We start from the raw sequence: 15148 nt of genomic DNA on the forward strand, positions 1-15148 counted from the left end.
CCACAAAATGATGTTTCATTCCCCAACACACAGCAATCATAAATACTGTCTAGTATTCTACCCTGACTCTAGATGATAATTCCAAATTTAAAACTCCTAATTCTCAGTTACAGCCAAAGACTGGCTTATCTAAAACTAATACTGGACTTTTTATTTCCAATAATTGAAGTCTACGTTATTTGGATCAGTCTCTCATAGAAAAAAAAAATCTTTAAATAGAAATCTAAAAGGAGACCTTTTCTGTAATAAGCTAAGATCCTAAAGAACTCCCGAGGGCAAATCGGAATTGGGCCAGCCCTCTTGCTAAATTACAGCTGAGTTCCGATACCTTGGTCATCCAAGGTACAAGGTACACTGAGCCTTGAAATTGGTTTAAGCTGGACCTGGGCTGAGAATGACTAGTGTTTGTTTCCATGTGGAAATTCCTTCTCAGCATTTCTTAGGAAATTTATATGTCTTTCTAAATCAAAAACAAAAAAAACAAAAAAAATCAGCTGAGGACTCTAGAAAACGAGAGAAGGTACTAGGATTCTCCTGGGAGAATAAAGCCTAACAATAAATGCAGAGACATTAAGAGTTTAAAGAAATCCACCAATGTCAAGTTGACGCAAGAGCAGAGAATACTGGCACGCGGAGTAAAATGTTACAAAGTGACATTTCTGGGAATGAGGACAAGAGTGGGTAGGAGGGCCAGGGTCTAATCAGTTAGCTTTGCTCATAGTTGTTGCTATGTAATACATGTGTTTAGAAGAGTGTGTGCTCATGGCCCTGTGTGTTGCCAACAGTGAGTCATTCTTGCAAATAAAATAAAGATTAATAAGCTTACTTGTATAGTATGCTTTATACAGATCTTATAAGGGTAGTCTAAGAAATAAAGTTTTGCAAACAAAGTAAGTCCTTAGCAATTCTGACACATGATTCTGTATAGTGCTAATCTTGCTCAGAGAGGCAAATGTTCCATTATTTGAAAACCACCCAGTAATGTTTGTCCAGTGTTTTCCACTGCTTAATATTTGCTATATAGTTCTTTATAAATGTTTTAACAGAAGAAATGCAAAAGAGATATGAATATTGCTGTGAAATATCCCTACACAAAATCAGGAACATATCTAAAATCTGAATTAGCACAAGCAATATCAATTTCAATGGCAAAGCCACAATCAGAAGAAGCAGAAAAAATGTTTTCAACATTAAAAAGAAAATGAGTTTTCATGAGACAACATGCAACCGAACAGCCCTACCCAGAAATGCTTTTTTTTCTTTTTTTAATTGAGACGGAGTCTCGCTCTGTTGCCCAGGCTGTAGTGCAGTGGCACGATCTTGGCTCACTGCAACCTCTGCCTACTGGGTTCAAGCCATTCTCCTGCCTCAGTCTCCCAAGTAGCTGAGATTACAGGTGCACACCACTATGCCCTGCTAATTTTTTGTATTTTTAGTAGAGACGGGGTTTCACCATGTTGGCCAGGCTGGTCTCAAATTCCTGACCTCAAGTCATCCATCCGCCTCGGCCTCCCAGAGTGCTGGGATTACAGGCATGAGCCACTGAGCCCAGCTCCACACTTAACAATTCCACCAACATCAACATAAAATGAAAACCTTTTTTTGATGTATGAAATATTAGTCACAAAACAAAGATCAACACTATCAGATAGAGCAACTAATGCTCTGTGTATTTAAAATACTATTTAAAGGCATGTAAACCAATGGAACAGAACAGAAAATCCAGAAATAGAGCTGCACACCTACAACCAAGTAATCTTCAACAAAGTTGACCAAAATAAGCAATGGGGAAAGAATTCTCTATACAATAAATGGTACTGGAAAAACTAACCATATGCAGAAGAATGAAACTGGACTTCCATCTCTCACCAAATACAAAAATTAACTCAAGATGGATTAAAGACTTACATGTAAGGTCTCAAACTACACAAATCCTTGAATAAAACCTAGTTAACACTCTTCTAGACATTGGCTTAGGCAACCTGCAACAAAAACAAAAATTGACAACTGGAACCCAATTAAACTAAAGAGCTTCTGTACAGCAAAACAAACTATCAACAGAGTAAACAGACAACCTACAGACTGGGAAAAACTATATGTAAACTATGCATCCAACAAAGGCCTAACATCTAGAATTTATAAGGAACTTAACAAGAAAAAAAACAACCCCCCTAAACACTGGGCACAGGACATGAACTGATACTTCTCAAAAGAAGACATACAAGTGGCCAACAAATATATGAAAAAAATGCTTAACATCGCTAATCATCAGAGAAGTGCAAATCAAAACCAAATGAGAAACCATCTTACACCAGTCAGAATGGGTATTAAAGTAAAAAAATAACAGATATGTTGGCATGGTTGCAGAGAAAAGGGAACACTTATACACTGTTAGTGGGAATGTAAATTAGTTCAGCCCCTGTGGAAAGCAGTTTGGAGATTTCTTAAGGGGCTAAAAGTAGAACTATCATTCGACTTAGCAATCCCAGTATTGGGTATATGCCCAAAGGAAAATTCTTCTACCAAAAACACACCTGCACTCAGTTGACTCCAGCACTATTCACTACAGCAAAGACATGAAATCAACTTAGGTGCCTATCAACAGTGGACTGGATAAAGAAATCTTGGTATATATACACCATGAAATAGTATGTAGCCACAAAATAGAATGAAATCATGTCCTTTGCAGCAACATGGATGCAGCTGGAGGCCAGTATCCTAAGAAAATTAAGGCTGAAGCAGAAAACCAAATATCGCATGTTTTCACTTATAAGTGGGAACTACATACTGGGTACACATGGACATAAAGATAGGAAAAACAGACACTGGGGACTACAGGATAATGGAGGGAGGGAGGGAGGGAGGGAGACAAAGGTTGAAAAACTGCCTATTAGGTACTATGTTCTCTTACACAGGTGATGGGATCAATTGAAGCCCAAACCTCAGCATTACGCAATATACCCTTGTAACAAATCTGCATATGTACTCCCTGAATCTAACATTTAAAAGTTAAAATAAAATTCTATTTTAAGAGTAATTTAAAATACTAAATATTTGTGGTATTTCTTTCAATTTTTAAATAGGTTTTGACATTTATCTTGTACTAATGCTCTTCTTTTAATGTTTTACATTATCACATTAATTTTCTGATTTTATAAATCTTCTGTAGGTGTGTAAGATATTAAGGTTAGGAGAAGCTGAGCGAAGTATATGGAAGCTCTTATTTTTGCAGCTTTCTATAAATCTAAAATTATTTAAAAATGAAATTTAAGAATGTTTTTACGATGTTGATGATAGGGGAAGCTATGTATCTGTGGGGGCACGGGATATGGGAAATCTCTGTACCTTCCTTTCAATGTTGCTGTTAATCTAAAACAGCTCTTACAAAAAACAAGTCCTTTAAAAAAGTCTATTATCACGTAGAGAATATTTTTACACGTTATTAAAATATATAATCATATCACGACATTGTGGCTCACAACAACAAACTGTGCATTTATCATACACAAATATAAAACCTCTGAAAATGTTAGTATAATACTAGCACAGGAAAACTTGTCATCTTTGATTATGATCTCTACTACTATTCAAGAATGTGTAAGTAAAAGTTTTTTAAAATACAAGGTTATAATTTAGGAATTCCCAGGAATTCCAACTTCTTACTCCTGAATCTCAAATATTATTATCCTTCAGGAATTTGAAAACATTAGTTGACTACAAACAACTGACAGAAACAAATGCAAATTCCTTCTAGAGTTCAGGTGTCTTCACCTCAACTCTTAAGATTTTCCAAATACTATGACCAGCACACGGTAAGATAACCAGACACGCAAAGAGCCTAGACCACAAGAATGAGAACCCATGTGACATCAAAAACAGTCCCACTAACATTGAATATCTTGGAATCATACACAGACTATAAAACAGCTATGCTTACCATATGGAAAGAAAATAAAAACCAAGGCTGGGCATGATGGCTCACATCTGTAATCCCAGCACTTTGGGAGGCCAAGGCAGGCAGATCACTTGAGGCTAGGAGTTCGAGACCAGGCTGACCAACATGGTGAAACCCCATCTCTACTAAAAATACAAAAATTAGCCAGGCGTGGTGGCGGGCACCTGTAATTCCAGCTACTCGGGAGGCTGAGGCAGAAGAATCGCTTGAACCCGGGAGGCGGAAGTTGCAGTGAGCTAAGATCGCGCCATTGCACTGCAGTCTGGGCAACAAGAGTGAGACTCCGTCTCATAAATAAATAAATAAATAAATAAATAAATAAATAAATAAATAAATAAATGCAGAGTTTTAAGAAGAGGCAGTAGCTACACTAAAAACCTCACTGTGGGTCTGGCACAGCACTGGTCTGACAAGGGGCCTGCCATCTCTGCACTGATTACCAGGTCCCAAGTAGACCAGTTCAAAGTAACAACAGAAGTAGGAGATCTCTGAAAACTCTGGCAGGTAGAGCAGGCAATTCAATTCAAATCAATTCAGTTAAACTCAACTCCCTTCATTAGGTATATGAGTCCCTACTATGTATAGAACATCATACCAGGTGTGTGGGAAATGACACACTGAATAATAGATAAAACCTGTCTTCTCAGTAAGCATATTAACAACTAAATATAATATTGATCAGAATTAGATAAATGCTATATTGAAAGTTCTTTAAATCTTAGGCCTTAAATTTTAAAATTATAACTTATACAGAACCAGATTAGAGAAGTAATGTCTGGTGCTCAAACTGGTTAATTTCCACCTCTTGAGGGATAGCTTATATTGTTGGATACACCTTTTATGAAGACAGAAAAAAATGACCTTATGAGAAATTGGCTGTTACTGCAAGGAATAAGTAATTTTATCATATTAGCAATAGATATTATCAAAACACCTTTTGAGAAATCAATCAAATCAACATTAACATACCCAATACTGTATTTGGTGGATTCAAATTTTACAAAGTCTTCCTGAAATAGACTACACCCACATTAAGTCTTTCACAGCACTAAACAGCAATTTTTTTAAAAAGTCAGAACGCTTGCTGAATAAACTAATTCTGAAAATGAAGGTCTGGTGAATAAAAAAGAACACCAGTTTTATGTAGTACCAGTCCATTTACCCATTTAAAAACACTGCACACACAAAAAATAAAAATAAAAACACTGCAGTGTTCTTAAGCACAGAAGACATAACATTTTCCATGGAACACTATTAATTCTAAAAAGTACCATTACTGGGAAATTCCTGCTACCTGAAATTTGGGAGTCTTTTATTCTCCCACCTATATATTTGATATGGTTTGGCTGTGTCCCCACCCAAATCCCATCTTGAATTCCTACGTGTTGTGGGAGGGACCTGGTAGGAGGTAATTGAATCATGGTGGGCAGGTCTTTCCTGTGCTGTTCTCGTGACTGAATAAGTCTCACAAAAGATGATGTTTTGAAAAGCAGGAGTCTTCCCGCACAAGCTCTCTCTTTGCCAGCTGCCATCCACGTAAGATGTGACTTGCTCCTCCTTGACTTCCACCATGATTGTGAGGCCTCCCCAACATGTGGAACGATAAGTCCATTAAACCTCTTTCTTTTGTAAATTGCCCAGTCTTGGGTATGTCTTTATCAGCAATGTGAACATGGACTAATACAGTAAAATGGTACCAGTAAAGTGGGGCACTGCTTAAAAAATACCCGGAAATGTGGAAATGACTTTGGAACTAGGTAACAGGTGGAGGCTGGAACAATTTGGAGGGCTCAGAAGAAGACAGGAAAATGTGGAAAAGTTTGGAACTCCCTAGAGACTTGTTGAATGACTTTGACCAAAATGCTGATAAAGATATGGACAATGAAATCCAGGCTGAGGCGGTCTCAGAAGGAGATGAGGAACTCGTTGGGAACTGGACCAAAAGTGACTCTTGTTATGTTTTAGCAAAGAGACTGGTAGCATTTTGCCCCTTCCCTAGAGATTTGTGAACTTTGAACTTGAGAGAGATGATTTAGGGTATCTGGCAGAAAAAATTTCTAAGCAGCAAAGCATGCAAGAGGTGACTTGGGTGCTGTTAAAGGCATTCAGTTTTATAAGGGATACACAGCACAAAAGTTCCAAAAATGTGCAGCCTGACAATGTGATAGAAAAGAAAATCCCGTTTCCTGAAGAGAAAAACCAGCTTCAGAAATCTGCGTAAGTAATGAGCAGCCAAATGTTAATCCCCAAGACAATGGAGAAAATGTCTCCAGGGCATGTCAGAGGTCTTCACGGCAACTGCACCCATCACAGGCCCGGAGGCCTAGGAGGAAAGAGTGGTTTCCTGGGCTGTGCCCAGGATCACTATGCTGTGTGCAGCCTAGGGACTTGGTGCCCTGTGTCCCAGCTGCTCCAGCCATGGCTGAAAGGGGCCAATGTAGAACTCAGGCCATGGCTTCAGAGGGTGCAAGCCCCAAGCCTTGGCAGCTTCCATGTGGTGTTGAGCCTGCGGGTGCACAGAAGAACTGAGGTTTGGGAACCTCTGCCTCGATTTCAGAGGATGTATGGAAATGCCTGGATGTCCAGGCAGAAGTTTGCTGCAGGTGCAGGGCTCTCATGGAGAACCTCTGCTGGGGCAGTGCAGAAGGAAAATGTGGGGTCAGAGCCTCCACACAGAGTCCCTACTGGGGCACCACCTAGTGGAGCTGTGAGAAGAGGGCCAAAATCCTCCAGACCCCAGAATGGTAGATCCACCAACAGCTTGCACCGTGTGCCTGGAAAAGCTGTAGACACTCAACATCAGCCCGTGAAAGCAGCCAGGAGGGAGGCTGTACCCTGCAGAGCCACAGGGGCAGAGCTGCCCAACACCATGGGAACCCACCTCTTGCATCGGTGTGACCTCGTTGTGAGACATGGAATCAAAGGAGATCATTTTGGAGCTTTAAGATTTGACTGCCCCACTGGATTTCAGACTTGCATGGGGCCTGTAGCCCCTTTGTTTTGGCCAATTTCTCCCATTTGGAATGGCTGTATTTACCCAATGCCTGTATCCCCATTGTTTCTAGGAAGTAACTAACTTGCTTTTGATTTTACAGGCTCATAGGCAGAAGGGACTTGCCTTGTCTCAGATGAGACGTTGAACTGTGGACTTTTGAGTTAATGCTGAAATGAGTTAAGACTTTGGGGGACTGTTGGGAAGGCATGATTAGTTTTGAAATGTGACGACATGAGATTTGGGAGGGTCCAGGCAGAATGATATGGTTTGGCTGTGTCCCCACTCCAAACTCATCTTGAATTCCTATGTGTTGTGGGAGGGAGCCGGTGGGAGATAATTGAATCATGGGGGCAGGTCTTTCCTGTGCTGCTCTCGTGAGAGTGAGTAAGTCTCATGAGATCTGATGGTTTTGAAAAATGGGAGTCTCCCTACACAAACTCTCTCTTTGCCTGCTACCATCCATGTAAGACGTGACTTGCTCCTCCTTGCCTTCCACCATGATTGTGAGGCCTCCCCAACCACGTGGAATTGTAAGTCCATTAAACCTCTTCATTTTGTAAATTGCCCAGTCTCTGGTATCTTCATCAGCAGTGTGAAAATGGACTAATACAATATCTAATGCAAGAATTGTTTACAGGTTTATCTTGAAACTTGTAGGTATAGAAAGTGATGGAGAATCTGGAGTTTGCTAGGGCTTTGGGAATGTAACACTCAGCCAAGGTTCCCTCAGAATTCTTTTTCAGGGACTCTGAAATCAAGGTATCTGGCATTCCCCTGAGAGCTCAAGTACTCATATTAAATGAACACCTTTTTGAAGACTTGTCTAAGCATCTACTTCATGCTGTAGCTTGAGGGTAAATGCTCCTGCTGTTCAGTACAAGCAACCCAGCGGCCCGGCTCCCTAGCTATCCCCTAATCAATTACACTGAATGTGCTCTAGGACCCCTCCTACCGCACCATTTCTTAGTCTGCAGTTCCCTTAGAACTCTGCCCACATGCATAATAGTCCTTTCCTGAGAATATTTTGAATAGAGGTTTCCCTCTCTTTCTGCTATATCATCTTTCAGAAGATTACTTGATCTCCAATAATACTCTTTTTTATTGGAATTTTTTTATTCTATTATTTCCATTCACTTTTATAGACCTAAAGTAGAAAGGGAGGGAGGCAGCTATATGTGCTCAGTCTGCCATCTTGATCCAGGATCTCTGGATCACCATTCCGCTTTTATCTCTTATTAGTATCCTGCTATTCCTAGACCCCCTGGGTTGCTTTCTATTATTGACTTTCCTGATGACACATAAGTTCAAATCTCTGGTACACAAGCCAAAAGTGACATGTATTCACGTTCTTGGGCCCTAGACCAATTGCTGTTGGTTGCCTACCTCTTGTACTCTTCCTATTTATAAATTTTTTCTCCTGTGAGTCTGGTGAATATGAATGAAGTCTCCAGAGGCTTATCATTCCCAAATTAAGGGAAATAATTTGAATTTTTCAGTGTGCCAGTATAGGAAGCGGTGAACTATAGTTGTTAGAAACATAAGCTTAAATCCCAACTCCCTTGGCAAGTCACTTAATCTCTTTTCAAATTTAATTAAAAAAAATTTTTTTTTTTTTTTTAAGAGACAGGGTCTCTCTATGTTGCCCAGGCTGCTCTTGAACTCCTGGGCTCTAGCGATCCTCCTACCTCGGCCTCCCAAAGTGCTGGTATTACAGGCTTGAGTCTACTTAATATCTATGTCTTAGTTTCCTCATCTATAGAGTAGCCATATAAATTATCACTGTACCTTTAGGGTAGCTGTGAACATTCTTCCTGTAGGCAAATTCTAACACATGCTTACTAATATGGTAATAAATGTTAGCTATTACTATTATTAAAATCTACTCCCTTGGCCAGGCATCGTATTCCAGCACTTTGGGAGGCCAAGGTGGGTGGATCACTCGAGGTCAGGAGTTCGAGACCAGCCTGGGCAACGTGACAAAACCCCATCTCAGCTAAAAATAGAAAAATTGGCCAGGCGTGGTGGCATGCACCTGTAATCTCAGCTATTCAGGAGGCTGAGGCATGAGATCACTTGAACCCAGGAGGCACAGGTTGCAGTGAGCCAAGATCTCACCACTACAGCCTGGGTGACAGAGTAAGACTCTGTCTCAAAAAAAAAAAAAAAAAGAAAAGAAAAGAAAAAAAAGAAATCTACTCTCTGGACAGCAAAGATACAAGATGGAGTTTTCTCATGAGTCTTAACCTGGAAGTCTTTAGTGCTTAGTGGAGCCTGATTAAAGAAAGTTCTACTTAGGGACTTCCCATCTGCACCACTGCTATGGATGCCATAGCAGAATAAGAGACATAAATGTCCCAGAGGTATATGTGTCTCCGAGGTACGAGATTCTTTTTTTTTTTTGGAGACAGGGTCTCACTCTGTTGCCCAAGCTGGAGAGCAGTGGCATGATCATTGCTCACAGCAACCTCTGCCTCCCAGGTTCAAGCAATCCTCCCACCTCAGCCTCCCGAGTAGCTGGGACTACTGGGATATACCACCACTCCTGGCTAATTATTTTTTGTATTTTTTTGTAGAAGCAGGGTTTGGCCCTGTTGCCCAGGCTGGTCTCAAACTCCTGGGCTCAAGCAATCCACCCGCCGCAGCCTTCCGAAGTGCTGGGATCACAGGTGTGAGCCACCGCACCCGGCAAGGTTTGAGATTCTTTATCTGAGCAGCAAATGAAGTCAGGAGGCTACAGCAGTCATAGGCTCAAAACAGAGTCAGAGGCTCAAGACAGCCTATCTAGGGTGATGAAATAAGAAATTAGGTAGTGAGGCTGGGTGCGGTGGCTCATGCCTGTAATCCCAGCACTTTGGGAGGTCAAGGTGGGCGGATCACCTGAGGTCAGGAGTTCGAGACCAGCCTGACCAACATGGAGAATTCCCATCTCTACTAAAAATACAAAATTAGCCAGGCATGGTGGCGCATGCCTGTAATCCCAGCTACTCAGGAGGCTGAGGCAGGAGAATCGCTTGAACCTGGGAGGCAGAGGTTGTGGTAAGCCAAGGTCGCGCCATTGCACTCCAGCCTGGGCAACAAGAGCGAAACTCTGTCTCAAAAAAAAAAAAAAAAAAAAAAGAGGCCGGGCGTGGTGGCTCATGCCTGTAATCCCAACACTTTGGGAGGCCGAGGCAGGTGGATCACCCAAGGTCAGGAGTTCAAGACCAGCCTGGCAACATGGCAAAACACTGTCTCTACTAAAAATACAAAAATTAGCCAGGTGTGGTGATGGCGCACGTCTGCAATCCCAGCCATTTGGGAGGCTGAGGCAGGAGAATCACTTGAGCCCAGGAGGTGGAGGCTGCGGTGAGCCAAGTTCATGCCACTGCACTCCAGCCTGGGCAACAGAGCGAGACTGTCTCAAAAAAAGGAAAAAAAAAAAAAGAAATTAGGTAATGAAAATGTAAATCATTTTTTGTCCATCGAGGATGGTAACATATCCCTAAAAAGCCTGGGTAGGCTGTTTCTGGGACTTGTGAGTGTCAAGAAACAATTACATATTATTTCCTCGTCACTTACCTCTTAGTTGCTGGAGTTCCATATTCAAACTTTCAATGTTACTTTCACAGAACTTGAGATCCTCGAGGGTCTCTGCTCTTGATGATTCATCCTGCTTCTCCTCCAGCATGAGGTTTAGCTCTTCTTGAGCTCTACTGTACATATCCAAGTCCCGCTCCATTTCCTCAATCCTCACCAGCACTAAGGGGCATGGGGAGGTCTGGTCCAGACTCCTTCCCATATGACCAGGGCCCTCCTTTTCTAAGGTCTCACAGGCAGGACGGTGTCGAGATAGGAGCTTGGGGGATACCACATTCGTTCTCTGCTGTGCTGAGGGAGGCAGGGGAGCTGGGCGAGAGGGTCGCACCACCAAGGGTGGTGCAGGTTTTAGGTTCTGGTCAACCAGCAAATGGGGAGAAGTGGATACCGGAGTACAGGGACGAGGTGGCGGTGGCCTTAGGGCCTTTCTCCTTTCCGGCAGCTCCTGCTCGGTGATTAACTTTGAGGAACCTCGGACAATATCCTTCTCAGAGTTAAAGTCCATGATTGAAAAGTGGCGTAAAATTTTATCTGGCTCTGTGCCGGGCCCTGCCAAGCTCTTCTCAAACTCGATCAGCTGTTGTGTCAGCTTCGAGTCCAGGTCAGTGCTGCCGTCTCCCTGTGAATGTGTTGCTGCTTCCATAACAAGCCCTTGGGCTTGCGGACCAGGCTTCATCTCCAATCTCTCTGAGACGGAGTAAACACTGGACGTGTGGTGCTTTTTAGTATAACTTGCTAGGTCGTGGAGCTGAGGACTCGATTGGCTGGGTTTGACTACCCTTGAAGCTGAAACAGAAGAGCCCCTGTAAAGAGGGAGCACTGGCTTCTGAAGAGTTTTTAGCTGGGAATACATTCTTTTGGGAGGTAGGCTGGCATAGTCTCTAGTCCTTGCTTCTAGGGGAAGAAGGTCAGGGTACTGTTCTGAGTGCGGGTGGCTCCCTCCCACTGTAGAATAATACTGGCTTTTCTGCAAGTTGGGATGAAAAGGGACCTGAGGTTGGGAGGAAATACCATTGACTACTTCTGTAGGGTCAGATGTGGGAGAGTCTGCGGCAAGAGGCATTTCCCACTCCAAGCCTGGGCTTCTCGGGGCCCCTCCTGCGGTGTCCTCGTCCTGATAAGAGTTTCTGTCTGCGTCATACTCTGAAGTCAGATGACCGAGGGGAGAAGTGGGTGCTTCAGAAATAATGCAGTCAGGCTCCTCGGCCTCATGGTCACTGGTTTCATGTCTTTGTTCCTCTACTCCTAAGGAATTTTCCAAACAATCCAAAGAAGTTTCCGGGATCCTGGCAAGGCTGCCTTCCTGGGGCAGAGACATGGTTTCCTCCACCCGTGTGTCAGGACATAATTTCACAAACCGGTAAGGAAAGATGCCTGTCCTGCCCTTCAGGGATCCTTCCAGCCAGCCATCTTCCAAGGTCGCCAGAATTCGGATTTTATCCCCGACCTCGAAATCCAGCTCATTTGGCTCCAGGGCTTGGAATCTGTACAGGGCGACCCCATAGGTCCCTGGCTCCTCTTCATCCTCATCCGGCCCTATCTCTTCTTCTCCTACAGGGGTATCTACTTCACCATTAACAATGCAGTCATCTTGATTTCCAGAACTTACTGACTCATCCACAGTCCTCAGGGGCCCCAACAGCTCTACAAAACCTTCTGGAAAAATGCCTCTTCGGCCCTCTAACTCCCCTTCAAACCAGCCTGGTTCAGGAACTCCAATAATGGTGATCACATCCCCTTCCCTGAAGTCCAGCTCTTCATCCAGCTGAGCAGAAAGCCCCATTAGGGCCCGGGCTTGTCCCATGGAATATTCCGGAATCTGAAACAGGGCGCTCTGGGAGTGCCACTGCCGGCTCTGTGAGGAGAGGCAGAGCTCGCGGACACATGAAGACGGGAAGAAGCCCCGTGCGCCCCAGCAACTTCGGCCCTGCAGCCAGCCTGCAGTGGGAATGCCATCGAGAATCACCAGGTCACCTAAAGAAAAGAGGAGCAGAGATGGTGACCTCAGTCATCACCCAGCAGAACATTATCACGACTAATAGTGCAACCTCTCATTTTAAACAGCTACCAAATTCAAGGAAATACACCTAGAGCTTTAGGAGCATGAACAATTTTGACAATTTATTGAATTGGAGCAGTTCTATAAACCTGTAGTTTTCAGAGTGTTCCATGGAACCCTACGGGTGGGTCTCCAAGATCCTAGCAGAGAATCTGTGAGGTCAAAACCATTCTCATAATAACACTAAGACTTTATCTACATATTTTACTCTGCTGACTTTTGTAATCTCTGTGAAAAAGCAATGGTGATTAAAACTGCTGGCCAGCTAGGTGCGGTGGCTTACACCAGAAATGCGAGCACTTTGGGAGGCCAAGGCAGGAGGATCGCTTGAGACCAGGAGTTCAAAACCAGCCTGGGCAACATGTCAAGACCTTGTCTCTACAATAAATTTAAAAATTAGCTGTGCATTGTGGCTCATGCCTGTAGCCCCAGCTATTCAGGAGGCTGAGGTGGGAGGATAGCTTGAACCCAGGAGGTCAAGGCTGCAGTAAGCTGTGATTTCACCACTACACTCTAGTCTGGGTGACAGAGCAACACTTGTCTCAAAAATAAAAATAAAATGGCTGGGTGCGATGGCTCATGCCTGTAATCCCAGCACTTTGGGAGGCCAAGGCAGGCGGATCACTTGAGGTCAGGAGTTCGAGAGCAGCCTGGGCAACATGGTGAAACCCCATCTCTACTAAAAATACAAAAATTAGCTGAGCATGGTGGCACGTGCCTGTAGTCCCAGCTATTCGGGAGGCTGAGGCAGAAATTAAACTCAGGAGGCAGAGGTCGCAGTGAGCCGAGATCGCACCACTGCACTCCAGCTTGGGCAACAGAGCAAGACTCCATCTCAAAAAAATAATTAATTAATTAAAAACTGCTGGCAATTCATAAGCAAAGGCAGTAGCCACAAGTTACATGAATAGTCACTGTATGGTCATCGTATTCTTCACAACCATGTACTCACAGTTTTTAAAAAAGCCATTTTCAGTTAAGAAGCAATACAAATTATGCACTGTGCTAAATCTCAACCCTTAAGAACAATTCTTTTGTAACATTCTGTGTGACAATATAGGAATTACACATAAAGCACTTTTACTGCTGAGGAGAAGCACGAGTAACTGAGTTATATGCCTGAACCATCTGTTTATTTTCACATAACACCATTTTATGTGCAAGAATGAATAACAGACAACTATGTTTATTCAGACTTAGATATCTGGCAGATGTTTCCTCCAAAATGAAAGTAAGTCTGAAACATCAAGGAGAACAAATGACAGTATTCGTTGCCAATGATAAAATTCCAACTTCCAAGAGAAAATGAGAATTTTAGAAAACTTGTATCTACTACCATGGGCTTGGCAGCTTTCCCATACTTAAAGATTCTTCTGATGAGATAGTAACAAATATGATTTTTTCATATTGTATGTTGAAATGGTCAACATTTGGAATAACTGAGTAGCTAATTGAATCAATATTTCCCAAATGACAAATGCATGCTGGTATAAAATCATTCATGGCTAAAAGATTCACACTCCAAAAGCAAGATAGATTAATGAATTTTAGTGTAATATTATGAAAGTTCACCGACATAGTTTCAGATCCCACACTGCAATTAACTCATAAGAAATTACCAATCATTGAATTTTGGTGCAGTGTCAACGATGAATATTTGCAATTATTTGAAAAGACTATTAAAATACCTTTTCCTGTCTCCCATTGCATATTTGTGTAAGGCTGGATTTTCTTCACATAATTCCATGAAAACAACACACTGCAACAGATTGAATACAGATGCAAATAGAATCTGGTTTTCTTTTAGTAAGTTGAACATTAAAAATATTTACGAACATGTAAAGTAATGTCATTCCTCATTAATTTTTTTTTTGTTTGGAAAGCTATACTTATTTTTCATAAAAATATGTTATTTACATAAATATGTAATGGGTTTTTAATAGACTGATAAACAAGTTTTAAAAATTCCCAGTTGTAATAGCTAATATGATAAATATCAACAGACACAGCCCACATAAACAAAAGGTCTTTGGGAAAAATACAATAATTAGCCAGGTGTGGTGGTGCCCACCTGTGGTCACAGATACTTGGACGGCTGAGGCGGGAGAGTCACTTGAACCTGGGAAGTCAAGGCTGCAGTGAGCCATGGCTGTGCTACTTGCACTCCAGCCTGGGCGACAGAGAAAGACACTGTCTCAAAAACAAAAACAAAACCAAAAAACCACCCAAAAAAACAAAAAAGCTCTTTGGGGTCTCAATAACTTTTAAGAGTATACAGGGAGGCCAGGTGCAGTGGCTCACACCTGTAATTCCAGCACTTTGGGAGGCTGAGGCAGAAGGATTGCTGGAGCAGAAGAGTTCAAGATCAGCCTGGGCAACATAGCGAGACCACGTCTCTATTTAAAATTTAAAAAAAAATTAGCCGGGTGTGGTGGTGAGCGCTATAGTCCCAGCTACTTGGGAACCTGAGGCAGGAGGATCGCTTCAGCCCAGGAATTTGAGCCTGCAGTGAGCTATGATGGCACCACTGCACTCCGGCCTGGGCAACAGAGTGAGACCGTGT

The 15148-nt window shown here is 42.5% G+C and overlaps 1 protein-coding gene and 1 long non-coding RNA gene across 5 annotated transcripts in view; one reads left to right on the forward strand and one right to left on the reverse strand.

Moving 5' to 3' along the window:
* Positions 1-14293, forward strand: part of LOC115936041 (uncharacterized) — a 31775-nt gene extending 17482 nt beyond the window's left edge. Inside the window, exons 3-5 of the long non-coding RNA XR_004071620.3 lie at positions 10969-11127; positions 11777-11886; positions 12084-14293. This is a non-coding gene — a long non-coding RNA (uncharacterized lncRNA). The remainder of the gene's footprint in view (positions 1-10968; positions 11128-11776; positions 11887-12083) is intronic.
* Positions 1-15148, reverse strand: part of DNMBP (dynamin binding protein) — a 132906-nt gene that overhangs the window by 67566 nt on the left and 50192 nt on the right. For 3 of the 4 annotated variants that reach the window (XM_055352736.2, XM_031015532.3, XM_055352738.2), the window contains one exon: positions 10509-12500. In XM_055352736.2, coding sequence (XP_055208711.2) covers positions 10509-12500 — 1992 coding nt within the window. Of the gene's footprint in view, positions 1-10508; positions 12501-14273; positions 14345-15148 lie in introns of all 4 variants that reach the window. The other variant, XM_063710408.1, reaches the window with a different exon arrangement.

Source organism: Gorilla gorilla, chromosome 8 (genome assembly GCF_029281585.2).
Source record: "Gorilla gorilla gorilla isolate KB3781 chromosome 8, NHGRI_mGorGor1-v2.1_pri, whole genome shotgun sequence".
Taxonomy (NCBI): Eukaryota; Metazoa; Chordata; class Mammalia; order Primates; family Hominidae; genus Gorilla; species Gorilla gorilla.